This window comes from Apteryx mantelli, chromosome 4, assembly GCF_036417845.1.
Source record: "Apteryx mantelli isolate bAptMan1 chromosome 4, bAptMan1.hap1, whole genome shotgun sequence".
NCBI lineage: Eukaryota > Metazoa > Chordata > Aves > Apterygiformes > Apterygidae > Apteryx > Apteryx mantelli.
In genome coordinates, this window is record NC_089981.1 from 48,574,000 (window position 1) to 48,586,538 (window position 12,539).

The 12,539-nt window shown below is 39.6% G+C and overlaps 1 protein-coding gene across 4 annotated transcripts in view; it reads right to left on the reverse strand.

The window, feature by feature from the left end:
• ZNF106 (zinc finger protein 106) overlaps nt 1-12,539 on the reverse strand; it is a 45,503-nt gene that overhangs the window by 5,286 nt on the left and 27,678 nt on the right. For 2 of the 4 annotated variants that reach the window (XM_067296492.1, XM_067296489.1), the window contains exons 11-21: nt 9,899-10,673; nt 9,445-9,500; nt 8,772-8,917; nt 8,287-8,421; nt 7,145-7,261; nt 5,860-6,051; nt 4,251-4,313; nt 3,167-3,286; nt 2,608-2,679; nt 1,057-1,128; nt 293-439 (exon numbers count right to left, since the gene is read on the reverse strand). In XM_067296492.1, the coding sequence (XP_067152593.1) occupies nt 293-439; nt 1,057-1,128; nt 2,608-2,679; nt 3,167-3,286; nt 4,251-4,313; nt 5,860-6,051; nt 7,145-7,261; nt 8,287-8,421; nt 8,772-8,917; nt 9,445-9,500; nt 9,899-10,673 (1,895 nt within the window). Of the gene's footprint in view, nt 1-292; nt 440-1,056; nt 1,129-2,607; nt 2,680-3,166; nt 3,287-4,250; nt 4,314-5,859; nt 6,052-7,144; nt 7,262-8,286; nt 8,422-8,771; nt 8,918-9,444; nt 9,501-9,898; nt 10,677-12,539 lie in introns of all 4 variants that reach the window. The other 2 variants (XM_067296490.1, XM_067296488.1) reach the window with 1 other exon arrangement.

A 12,539-nucleotide genomic window follows, 5' to 3' on the forward strand; every position in this document is an offset into this window, starting at 1 on the left:
CAAAGTGTTAATGATTTCCATATCAGATCTTAAGAGCATACTGTTTCAAACTGATCGCATCTCAAGCTACCACACCTAGCTGCACTCTTCATCTGTCACAGGCTGATCTCTGCTAGCCTTTCCTGACCATAACTATATTCAGTTAAGCCTGTTAAGACTAAAAGAATTTAACCATCTTAAAGAGATATAGGAGCAAGTCCCACAATTATGATGACAGTATATACTTTATACCTGGGGTTTTTAACCTTCCTATTATACTACTAAATATAGCCACATTACTTCCACCACATACCTGCTTGGAACCTTTCCTGGAAGTAAAGAAAGCATCACAGTTCTTCCAACGACACTTTAGGGTCTGAAAATTTGGATTGGTGTGGTCAGTTAGCAAGTGTTGTTTCAGATGGTCCACAACTCCAAAGATCAGTGAACATCCATGCCACTGGTGGAAAAGTCATGTCATCATAAGCCAGAGAAAGAATTTTATCTAATTCTTTTATTCTTGCAACTCAACAATATTCTACCAAGACTGTTCACAGACACATTCCTCCTATAGAGTTTTCAACCTTCCCAATCCATCTTCATTCTCAGTGGTCTCTAGTACTTTAATTATAGCTTTACAGAGATTTTTTCCTGCCTCTAGCCAAGCCTAGACTGCCAGAAAAAAAATGGGAGGAAGAAGAGATGAACTAAGCCTTTACAGAATTTAAGCTTACCTTAGATGAAGTAATTAGGAACTAAATTAAACTTATTTAGAACAGTAAATCAGCTTTTCTGTGCAACTCAGCTGGAGTTTGTGGTTTTAAAAAGTCATATGCCACTATCTAAAACTTTTGGAAAAAAAGGTTTAAGATGCAATTATTGACTTGCCCCAAAGCACACCCATACACTAAAAGACTCAGAGAAGCAACTAGTTACATATTTTCAGTTATTTTAACAAGATTACTGAAGTATAATAAATTAAAAGTTAAGCCATTCAAGACTCTGAATTGTGACCACCGTCAGCAGATTAGTCTAAGAACTACAGCAAAGAAAGACTAAAAACACTTTGCTCATTACCCAGCAACGATAATTCTGCATCAGATTAAGCCTCACAGCTCTGACACTACCATCATAGCATCCAGTGTAGATCTGTAAAAGAAAAGTTTATGAAAAAGGAAGTTGGGAATGAAGTAGCATTTTGAAGGAGGCTTAAGGGTAGACTATATTGGGTGAACAACAAGACATCAACACAACACACAAGGCTTCAAAATTTAAGGAGTGGGTCTAAGCTAATTCTTTTAAGATTTAAATTCATGGTTTACAAAACTCTACTAAGAAATGTTTTCATAACTTCTATCATGGATAGTGTCACATGTGTAAGAGTTTAGAAAACTTTAAAATATAACGTTACTGTCCACTGAAGCAAAAAAACAATCAACCAAAGGGGGGGAAAAAAAAAAAAAACACCCTTAGATGTAAATGTCAAGTTTCCAGGACTTTACCAGTTAAATGTATATGCAGAAAGGGATGGGGGAGGAAGGGGGAGGAAGAACACCAGGATTTCAGAAACAAAGTTGAAACAGACCTCGAGAAGGCAGGCAAAATGACATCCTAAAAGCTCCCCTCCCCACACTTTTTCTTTTTTTTTTTTGGCAAATGCTCCATGCAAAACTGTCCTTTGAAAGAAAACATGTTAGATGCTCATAATCCTACAGAAGTTATTCATTAAGGTGGGGCGAGGGGGGAAGAAGTCTTCACATAATATAGAAAACTCTGCAAGCTGAAGATCTCATTTGTTATCTATTTCAAGTCTTTTTGTCTCTTGGAAATTCATTACCAAGATATAAAAGCCTATCTGCTTTGGGTGAAGGACTACACTTTACTATTTAGGTTACTACAGAAAATTATTGTTTCATTCTTCACTAAGCTGCTCAGCCTGAGTGCACTTAGCTCGCCATCTCACCCACAGGAGAAGTGAAACGAGGACTGTGTGTATTCTAGTCAGTGGTGGATCAGCTCTGACTTGATTCTTTTGTTATTATAGATAATTACTGTACACCTTATTTTACAATCTGAAAGAAAGTTTGGGAACATATTCCTGTATATACAGGCAGCAGTAAATGCTTTTAGTGGCTGTTTTAAGCAAGTAAATATCCAGGAGTGCTTCTCAACCCTATCTTGCTGATGCATGAAGCAATCTGTGCACCTGAATCAACTGCATACCTTCGCCTAGCTTCTTCCAAAGTTAGAGATCTTGCTGTGGGTGATGTTTTTCTCTAGCATCTGTGTGACTAGCTTTAGTAAAAGTTAAACAGGACTGAAACACTTGAAAAGAGGGAATATTTTAGTATTTCTAGACTCTTCAATGCAATCATCACTGTAAAGAGAACTATAGTTCTAAGATTACAGTAAGTTAGAAGGTAACTGTTTTTCCCCAGGCAATAGTATTATATAAATACAATGCTATTATAGCAAACTGCATTTGTGGCTGACATTTCTAAGTTCCTCTGTTTAACAAAGTCAGAGAGCAGGCTGATTTCATTATCTGAAAAAAACCCCAAACTGTAATTTCCACAAGCATATGCAAGACAACTTTCTATGAGAGACCAATAAAAAGAAGGAAGTTACCATGCTCTTATGGATGGTCATGCACATGATCATGTCTGTGTGGCCTCCATAGACTTGCAAGCGGTCATGTGACTTGAAAGAAACAGAAATGGACATTTAATAGCATGATTTTTTATAGATTTTTTCATGGATGCGCAAGTGACACAATGCTTCTAAGAGCAGTTACCTGAATATTTGGCACCCAGACCCCCCAGTGGATTCCAAACTTCATAGACACCATGAAAGCTTACTGTTTTGCTTGCATTAATCATATGAGCCTTTTCTTGTCTAACTAAACATTTAGTGTTTCAAGCAAAGAAAACTGACATATCCCCGCTTCTCTGTGCACTCATTATCCTTGGATTAACCCTGGTTCTTGGATGACTCTGGTTCTACAAAATGTTTAGGTCATATTCTCTAAAACCCATGTTTATTAGCTGTGAAGACCACCATATGTTCTGAGCAACAGGAAAGAGAGGGATGGGGCAGGGACTAATAAGCACTTCTATTTAACTCTGGAATCATTAATGACACAAATACATATTAGGTAAATTTCATTAATCATCATCTATTTTCTTACCTGTAGTTCATAAACGCGAACAAATTTATCTAGGCAGGCGGTCACCATCACCTTCCCCAGAATGTTCACAACTGTTACTGCATGGTTATGGCCTTTATAGATCCGTACCAGCTCTCCAGTCTGTGCCAAGACAAAGCAAAGCCAAATAGCTTTTTTTTTCCCCATCTCCCACTCCTTCTTTAAACTTAATTTTAGTGTCGCCTAGATAGGGCAGTTAGTTTCAACCCTCAGTACTCAGACATTAGAAGCACTCTTTATTAGGCTTCCATTTCCTGTTAAGGTGCTTTAAAGGTTATGATCATGTACTGCTCAGCCTTTTCTTTGCTCAAGCTAAAACACACAGCTGTTCTGGTCCAACAGAAACGCACGCCACTATTGCAAAGAGTACTTCCCCTCTTTCCATCATTAGCTACATGTTCCCACCCATCCTGCACTAGTTCTGTGCCAAATTAGTATTTATGCAGCCATAAGAAGCAGGATCAGGAAAAAATTTAGCCTAATACAAAGAAATATGCAACCTTTTTGTCAATTGAATTTTAAGTTTGCTAAGTTTCTTTATTTAACTCACTGCATAGCCACATGAATGCTTGTGCTAGCACAGAGGAAAGATGGGCTGAAAGAGGATGGGAATGCCCAGCTGGAGACAAAGCATTCATGCATATTAAAATGATTTTAGAATCAGCTTGTTTGAAACACTTGGTTCATGTTCCTCCAGTTTTTCCTGTAATAACTGGAACTCTTCCCCTAGTCAGAAAAAACATTCTCATGGCCTTGCTCTGAACCCTTTCCAGATTTTCAGCACCTTTGAAGTAACTGGCAAAAGCAAGACCCCCAGATAAGAAGGTGTTACATATATTGCAAGAGTCAGTATGTTTAATGGATATGTTTCCCTAGGTATTTTATCCTCTGGGCCCCTCCTTAGTTACCTGTAGTGCATAGACATTAAAAAAAGCCATACTACTTCCCTTTTTGGAATCTAGTCTGCCTCAACAGTCAGTCAAGAATTTTGGAAATACTGACTTTACAGTGCAGGATTTCACTGTCTTAACAGCAAAAGCCATTTTAACTTGTATATGCAACTTACATGAATGTTGTGAGCATGGACAGATTGATCACTGGAGCCACTGAATACCAGATCATTCACAACCTTAAAAAAAATAAATAAAAAAAGTTTAATTTCTGTAACAGATAAGGAAATGAATAAGCGAAACATTCCGACACTGTTCAGTTCAAAGTTGCACTATAGCATTTCCTCTGACAGTCTTAAAAAATTAACTGAGAGTATTTAAAAAAAAAAAAAAAAGGCACTGAATTCCTTCTGTAAGGGCTAGAAAGTGTATGAAGCCACCCTAATGATAGCTTTTGACGCTTCACAATTGACATTAGAAGCTGTTAACTTGCAGCTCACCAGGCCAACCCAACCCACCCATGGCCTGGTCTCAGGGACAGCTAAGCAGCTGATTGGGGGCCAAACGAACTGAATGCAGAATGCTGCCCTGCACATGCCCAATAAAGCCCAACGCTTCCTGCAAATACTGGATTTGCTGTGCACTTATCCTGGGGTCACACGCTAAAGACAGTGCTCCTAGCAAGTACTAATCTAGAAAGGAAGATCCATCATGGATCAAGAAGGGACCTCTGTAAGCTATCATAAAAGCTGAACTAGGATAGACAGTCTGTAGGGCAAAAAAGGCTGGGCCACCACTCCATAATATCTAAAGGCGACAGATACAATTTAGGAAAGACTCATCCCCCGCCTCTGGGTGATTGTTCACAGCAAAGCACTCAGGCAAGCATCTATATCAACTTGTAATCTCAGAAGCCAGAAAATGAATAGGAGAAAAAACAATTAGATATCTACCAAAAGCTTTCACTTCAGGATTAAGTTAGCTATTCAACAGTACGTGAAAAACGGCTTGCTCAGCAAGTCCCTCCAATAGCTTACAATGCCCATGGGGCATTTTCTAGAAACGCAAAACATTTATATTTAAAGTTACATCATTTTGTCTCCACATGCATTCAGATAGAAATAACAAAAATAAAAAAAGGCAGAACAGCAGTGGAATGTAGCACTTCAGAGATATCACACACCCAGTTAACACAGTTCAGCACTATGGATGTACCCAGACACCACACATTATGTCAGTTTGGCCAAACAGAAATCATACCCCAGTCCACGAATACCATAATATATATGATAATAATATATAAACATCATAATTTATATAAAAGACTGTATTTAGACCAGAATAAATACTGATTTTTTCTATTAAAAGGAAGAAAACCTTTCTAGAGGTACATTTTTCCAATTTCCGCAGAGATATGTATACTGAAGGCATGTGAAAGCCAGCTTCCCTTTTTCCCCCAACTTCTCCCTCCAGCCTCCCATTTTGGCAAACTCATTTTCCAAGACTACCAGAAGCTTCTAGCAACCTGAAATAAATATGCCTCCTACATACAGCAACAGCAGCGGTTTTGCTGGGAACATCAGATATGGCAGCAAGACAGAGACAATTTTCCTATCAAATTATTCAGTTTTTGTAATTTAAAATAGAGAAGCCACCCATTCCCTACCACAATCTACTGAATATTAGATGAGGAAGAAATAGGAGAAAGAAGAAAAAAATTTTTTAAAAAAGCACCCCACTGTTTTAAGCATTCTTTGTTGAAAATGTATTTTCAGAGACACTTGCCTTCATGCAGAGTATCGTCTTGCTGTGACCTTCGAGCGTTCGGAGCAGCAGCCCGTTCCGAGCATCTCGCACGCTGATGGTACAGTCGTAGGAGCCCACTACCAACAACTTGCGTGCTCCTTCCTGAGCTGTGGCTAGACAACTCACTGCTCTAGGGCCATGGCATTCAAAGGTATCAACTTGCTTGTTGTTCTATCGGAGGCAGGGGAGAAAGATATTTAAGAATTAAAATTCTGTTACTGACAACATGACTAGTCAACTGAGTCCTTTTTGTGCTGTGCTTGGTATAACATCTGAAGTGCATTTGATACAGCATCTGATTTTAGCTTAGTAACACACAATTTCAGTAGTGGGTAAGAGTTACCTCTAAACAGCTAGGCTTCCAAATCAAGGAAATAATGCCTTATTTTGGGCTTGGATTTTCTGTCTTAAAAAAGCATTTAGCAATGGTCCATTAAATCCTCCTTACAAGTTAGGGCAAGGAGAAGAAACAGCACTAATTCTGCAGTGATTAGGGAGAAAAAACACATACAGGTACACATACATTTCTGTTCTCTCTTCCTTGAGGGAAATCAATGCAGCTGGGATATTTCATGATACTTAAACAGCAAATACTTTTATAGTAAGAAAGATTTTCCCCCACCACAGATTTAAGATAAGGGTTATGCGAAAATAATTTAAGATTTTCACTAGGATGCTATCGTTCAAGCCAAGACAAGTTGATAGAACCATAAGATGTGGCTTTTTTTCTGTCAAGGATAATTTGAGAAATTAGTCTAGGATATACATAGAAGAATAATCATAATAATTTATTTAAATAATCACTTTTTTTCCCCTCCCTTTAAATATCATGCGGACTGCTGTTTAAGCCACTTTGTCAGAAAACCGTGTGAATGAGCCTCTTCTATAACCCCAAATGGAGCAGACAAAAACAGCAATGCATTAAAGTGTCTCACACTGCTTTCATGGGCAAAAAAAGAGTATTCACAAGCAGTCATCCCTGTCAGTAAAGCCCTCATGACATAGAACTGGTAGGCCAGGCAGAAACTTAAAATCACCAGGAGAAATGTGACAATAACATAGCAGTTAAGCGAAAGGCAAATAGATGGAAGCAGAGATGAACAGCTTCATGCACTGACAAGAACAAGACATAGAAGTGACCTTGTACTTGTGCCAAAATGCTTTAATTACTTACTACTCAAGAGAAAGAACAGAAAGCAGCAAAAAAGTGGAGCGAAACAGCATTGCAACAAGCTTTTAGGTGCTGATATTTGAACAAACTAACCTTTATGCTGAAAGTAATCACACTGCCATTTGCAAGGCCTGCATAAAGGATCCGCCATCTACTGTGTAAACAGAGCACTCGATCTTCCAATTTAAACTGTTCCATGCACTCTTTGGTCTGGCAGAAGAAAGAAATATTTAAAACATTTCATTAACTGAAAACAATTCAGGGAAGAGACCCTGAAGTGAATGATGATTTTCATCTACAAGCTGCATTTCTGGAACTAACACAGAGCTAGAGAAAAACACATCAAAAGGTCTAGTGCCACACAGCAGTTTGATCCTGGTTTTAATCAGCTCATTCTGATCTTTGATATTTGACAGTACTTCAGCAACCAGTTACAACCAGAAAAGCCTTCTTCTAGTACCAACCCCTAATGTATATACAAATTTACATTACAAACTGTATATCTAAAAAATACGCTGTTAAGTGTTTGAGTTCAAGGAATCCCTTTGAAGTCCCCTACAGAGAAGCACCATGAATCACCAGCTTAATAGTGCAAGGCTCAAAAGCCTTTGACAATTTGTCCCCCAACACAGATATTTTTAGACCTTCAAGCTGCATGTTGGACAAGCCTTCTTATCATTTATCCTTAAAAAGTCCAGCTTCAGAAAGTCTCAGTCTGCTCCATTTCATCTGCCCTCAGAAGATTAGAGACTTGTTCTCCTCTCAACAGCTGACCTACAGAGAGAACTGAGCCCTCCATAAACAATGAAGAAAGCTACAAATACAGTCAGTCAACTTCAATATTGATGGCCAGGCAACTGTCCAGCACCTCAGAGTTCCCAACATTTGGCTAATCACACCACTCTGGCAAAAACTCTGTGGCTTTAACTAGCCAAAAGATTAGGGTAGTAAATCACTTAATGGTTGGTTTGGGCGTTTTTCCTGCTCCAGCCTCACTAGGTATGAGGTGGGGCTCATATCCAGTTCACAAAGGTTTAAAAGGCTTATTTATTTTATATTTGCAAAGTCCACACAGAATCACACAGGATGGTTGGGGTTGGAAGGGACCTCTGGAGATCAGCTAGTCCAACGCCCCTACTCAAGCAGGGTCACCTAGAGCACATAGCCCAGGACCCTATCCCTTGAAACACTCGCATAAAAAAAGCAGTAGATGTTAATCAACAGAGTTCAAATACCTTGACATTATAACAATTGATAGTGTGGTCACTTGAGCCAGTGTAGAGCGCTGCATTCTTCCCATTTGTCTGAGTGACTAGGAGGCAGTTCACTTTTGAAGTATGTCCTTCAAAGATGGCTACACACTTCCTGCTCTAAAAAGCAAAGCACAGGGTCTGTTAATATATTTGTCCGTAATACATCTCAGGATCTGCACCTGATGGAGTAAGGTGGGACAGCTAACAAAAACAGCAGGACGCACGCAGCAATCTCCTCTTACCCCTCTCACAGCAGGGAAGGATGGGGATGGGGGGAGGGGGAAGGGGCGTTTGAAGAAAACATAAGATAATAAAACCTTAAGCCCCTGAAAAAGCAGCTACTTCTTTAACTACATAGTAGGGCTTAAAGGAGAGGGGGGGGGAAAAAAAAAAAAAAAAAAAAAAAAGAGAGATTTGCAACCTTGTGACTGCAATTACCGTTACACCGTTGCCTCAGCCTTACTTACAACCAGATTGTAGGCACAAACAGTTTTGTCTGCTGAGCAGGTGTATAACAAATTCCCAAAAATCTGAATAGCATTCACTGCGGCCAGATGTCCTTCAAAGCTTCCCTCTGTAGGTTCTTCATCCTCACCTGGCTCTGAAGACACTTCTGTAGAACAGAGAGACATATGTATTTTGATTATGTGAATACACCTATGCAAATATGCTACTGTTTTTTATATTACCAAACAGCAGAACTATTTTGTGGGCTCAGCGTCTTTAAAATCAGATTTCATAGTAGTTCTCAGCTGGAGCCTGTAAGTGGCAGAGGGTGATGTAAAATGCTGGGAAGACATTTGGACAATATTAAGCCCAGAAAGATCTTTAACATAGCAAAAGGATTGTATTATTTGTTGTTTTATCCCACAGCTTAACAGGAGTCTGTGGAACAGAAGTGGGGAGAGGGGATGGGGGGGTGCAGAGGAGTCAAGGCACAAAACATCCAAAGCGGAATAACAGAAGTGAGGAGCACGTATGGCTTTCCACTTCATTTTTTAGTGCAGATTTTTATCTTCAGGACAAAATTCCTCTAGAAGTAGTTTGATTTAGGCTTAACTCAAATTCTTGCAAGATACCATACACATTTGAAGCAGAGAAAAAAAAAGGGGAGGAAAAAAAAAAGCTTAGAAGATATACCTGAAGAGTTCTTTGATCCTCTTAGTGATGATATGGAAGTCTGTGTCTCAGCCACACTGTAACACAGAAATAAAGAGTAATGAGACTGGACTTTGCATGCACATGTTCAAAGTACTGATGTAAGTGATACTCCAGAATACAAGACTCTACATTAAGTAGAATATGGTCTGTGATAGATAAGTTCAAAAACAAAGTTTCCATGGAAAAGGGCCTTGTTCTAATTATTATAGAAATTAGTAGGTAACAATACACATTTGTTTGTTAGTTCAAAGAAACAAATTCAATTTATGACATATAGATGGACACTTCCCCCCACCCCATTTCAGTGCTAAAATTCCTGAATGGAATAGCAGGTTACAGATGTTGTAAAGCTTTCTGAATGGGGGGGGAGGGGGAGGCATCTTACAAATACTGTTTAATGCTTTTACTTTTGAAAGATCTATCATAATCTCACCTTTTTTTCACATCATCCCTATAATTTGTGCCAATCTCACTAGTAGAGCTCACTTCATCATAACCAGAGCAAGATGCCTCTAGGACTGCTTGGTCAACGGAGTTGCGTGAATCCCTCTTGGATGGGCTGTCCGGTTTCTCACCTCCCGACTCAGATGAACCAATGTCAACCACCTCATAATGAGGGGTTGCAATTTCCACTAGTTCCAGAGAAGTATCACTGTCATTCTCATCTTTGTTTCTTGCTGTCTGCGTAGTGCCTCCATCCTCCTGTCTTGGAGGAGTGGATGTAGTAACCTTTTCTCCTTTAGGGACCTTTCCACTCTTGACTTTCCTGATGGGCTTAGAGTCAATTACATCCTGTTCTGTATCACTGTTCTCTGGCACACGGACTGCCCTCAGAGTTTTCTTCTTCCTTAACTTTCTCCTTCTCCTGTTCCCTTTTTCTGTTGGTATTAGAGTGGTTGCTGTCTGCTGTTCACACAGTTCTGCTGTCAACTTGGGGGTTTTATCGATTGGCATTTCTAGAAGGACTGAATGATTTGGAAGAGAAGTGCTACATTGGTCTGGTAAAAAGATTTCAGACACTGCTCCATTTGCTTCTCTCTTGCTAAAACGAGATGGTGAAGGAGAAGAGTTCTCAGAAAGTCCAGCCTTTCCCCTCTCTGCAGCAGGCCTGTGAACATCTTGATTAGTGTGCTGGAAACAAGCTGTCAGCTCTGACAGGGATACGGTTGCAGAGATCATTGGACACACTGAAGCTTTCTGGCTGATCTCTTCTGAAGAAAAGAGACTAGTGTTATACTCAATCTGTACAACAATGAATATTTATGCAAAAATTGCTTTCCTTGCAAGTTTTTGTTTATATTCAAATACAGATGCAAAGGATGTATTCCTGTATGTTGGACATTTATGCGCACATACAGAACTTCTGCTATTTCAGTCAGCTATTCAGCCTTTAAAAAAAGGCAGCAGGAGAAGAAAAGCTTTGTCTGTGTACTCAGAAGCAAAAGAATGGCACACAATTCAAGCTGCTGGCTGACCATATGCTTTTAAAGCTCTGACAGAAAACCTCAGATAAATCCTATACTGTTGGCTTAAGATGCTACTACCATTTGCTGTGTGCCCCCTTACCAACAGTCACCACTGCAGTAGAAGACTGGTAGGAACCAAATGCATGCCCAGTATGCCTCAGCTGCTCAGTGACGTAACTTGAAGACCTCGTCCTTAAGCCATCTACATTAGCTATTTCTACCAAGTTGCCCAGACCTAACTCAGGGTAGATGAGGCGCACAAATCCCATTCCAGCCCACTCTGTGACACTGTACCTCTACCTTGGGAGTGGCAGCACCTTAAGCCATCAGAGCAAGCTTTATAGTTTGCCTGTGGTGGACTAAGGAGCCTGGGGGAACGTACTGCCTGTGTCATTTTAATTTGAAGCTAATAGGAACAAAGGGATCCAACCTCACAACTGAGACAGGCTGTGAGTGAAGGCAGTGTCTCACAGCTGTGTTTCCCATACCCTAAAAGAAGTTGCACTTGCAGCAACTGCAGTCCAGACCAGAATGCTTCAAGTTCATTGCATGTACAGGTGGGATTCCTTAACACAAATGGCAAGCTAGCGGTATTTGAAACACATTTCTCTGCTTCAGTCTCTTAGCAACAGGCACATGAAACCTACAGCAATGCCTTGACAAAGCTGTTTGACTCTTCAAAACATAACAGTACGTATTTGATGCTTCAGAATTGCCCACTGAACTACAGATAGCTTAAATGTGCTAAACATCCTACACTTTCCTCAGATGGGAAGTTCCAAGACAGAACCAGAATCTACTGAAAGCATAGGGTGTATCATATTTAAACTGAATCAATGAAAAGCTGTTTTTCCCCCCCAAGCTATATAACTGGCATGCATAGCTGCAACCTGTCAGAAAGCCCTGTGTACAGAACAAATGAATATTTAGATGAGGTTTAAACAGTTACCACATCAAGTTATAGTAGAAAAAAGGCATGCAAACCCTTAAACTCTGAATACATCCCTAACATCTCTTACCCCTCATCTCCCCCAAGATGAGGGAGGGAAGGAGGGAAGTCTCTTAAAAACAGAACAAAACAAGAAGGTAATAGTGACTGGCATCTTCTAAAAACTAGAAGGGAGTAATTCTCAGCAAGAACTGCATGTATTAAAAAATAAATAAATAAATAAAAATCAGAGGAGATTAACAAGACAGTATCTACCCCTGCAAGCAAACAGAACCATTCAGTCCCCCAACAGGGGGAGGTTGCTGGTAGTTAGAGAGGAAAATGAAAGCAACCAGATTATTGGGGTGAAGGCTGAGCTGGCTTCCTAGGCAAACTGACAGGGCAGATACCAAGTCTCTGGAAAGTGGGGCAATTACACCCAAAGAGAATTCTTTTCCCCCAAATTACAGAATTTTTTTGATGGCAAATGCTCATTTTCCCCAAATTAACAAATTCATTTGATGGCAGATGCTCATTTTAAATGCAGCACATACAAAGGCTGATCAATACTGCAAACAAAATCACTTGATAAACAAACCTTAGAAGATTCCTTTGGTAATTTGTGTTTACATAATAAATAAAGCTAAACTGTATGAATTGAAGATTCATCTTTATGAGTA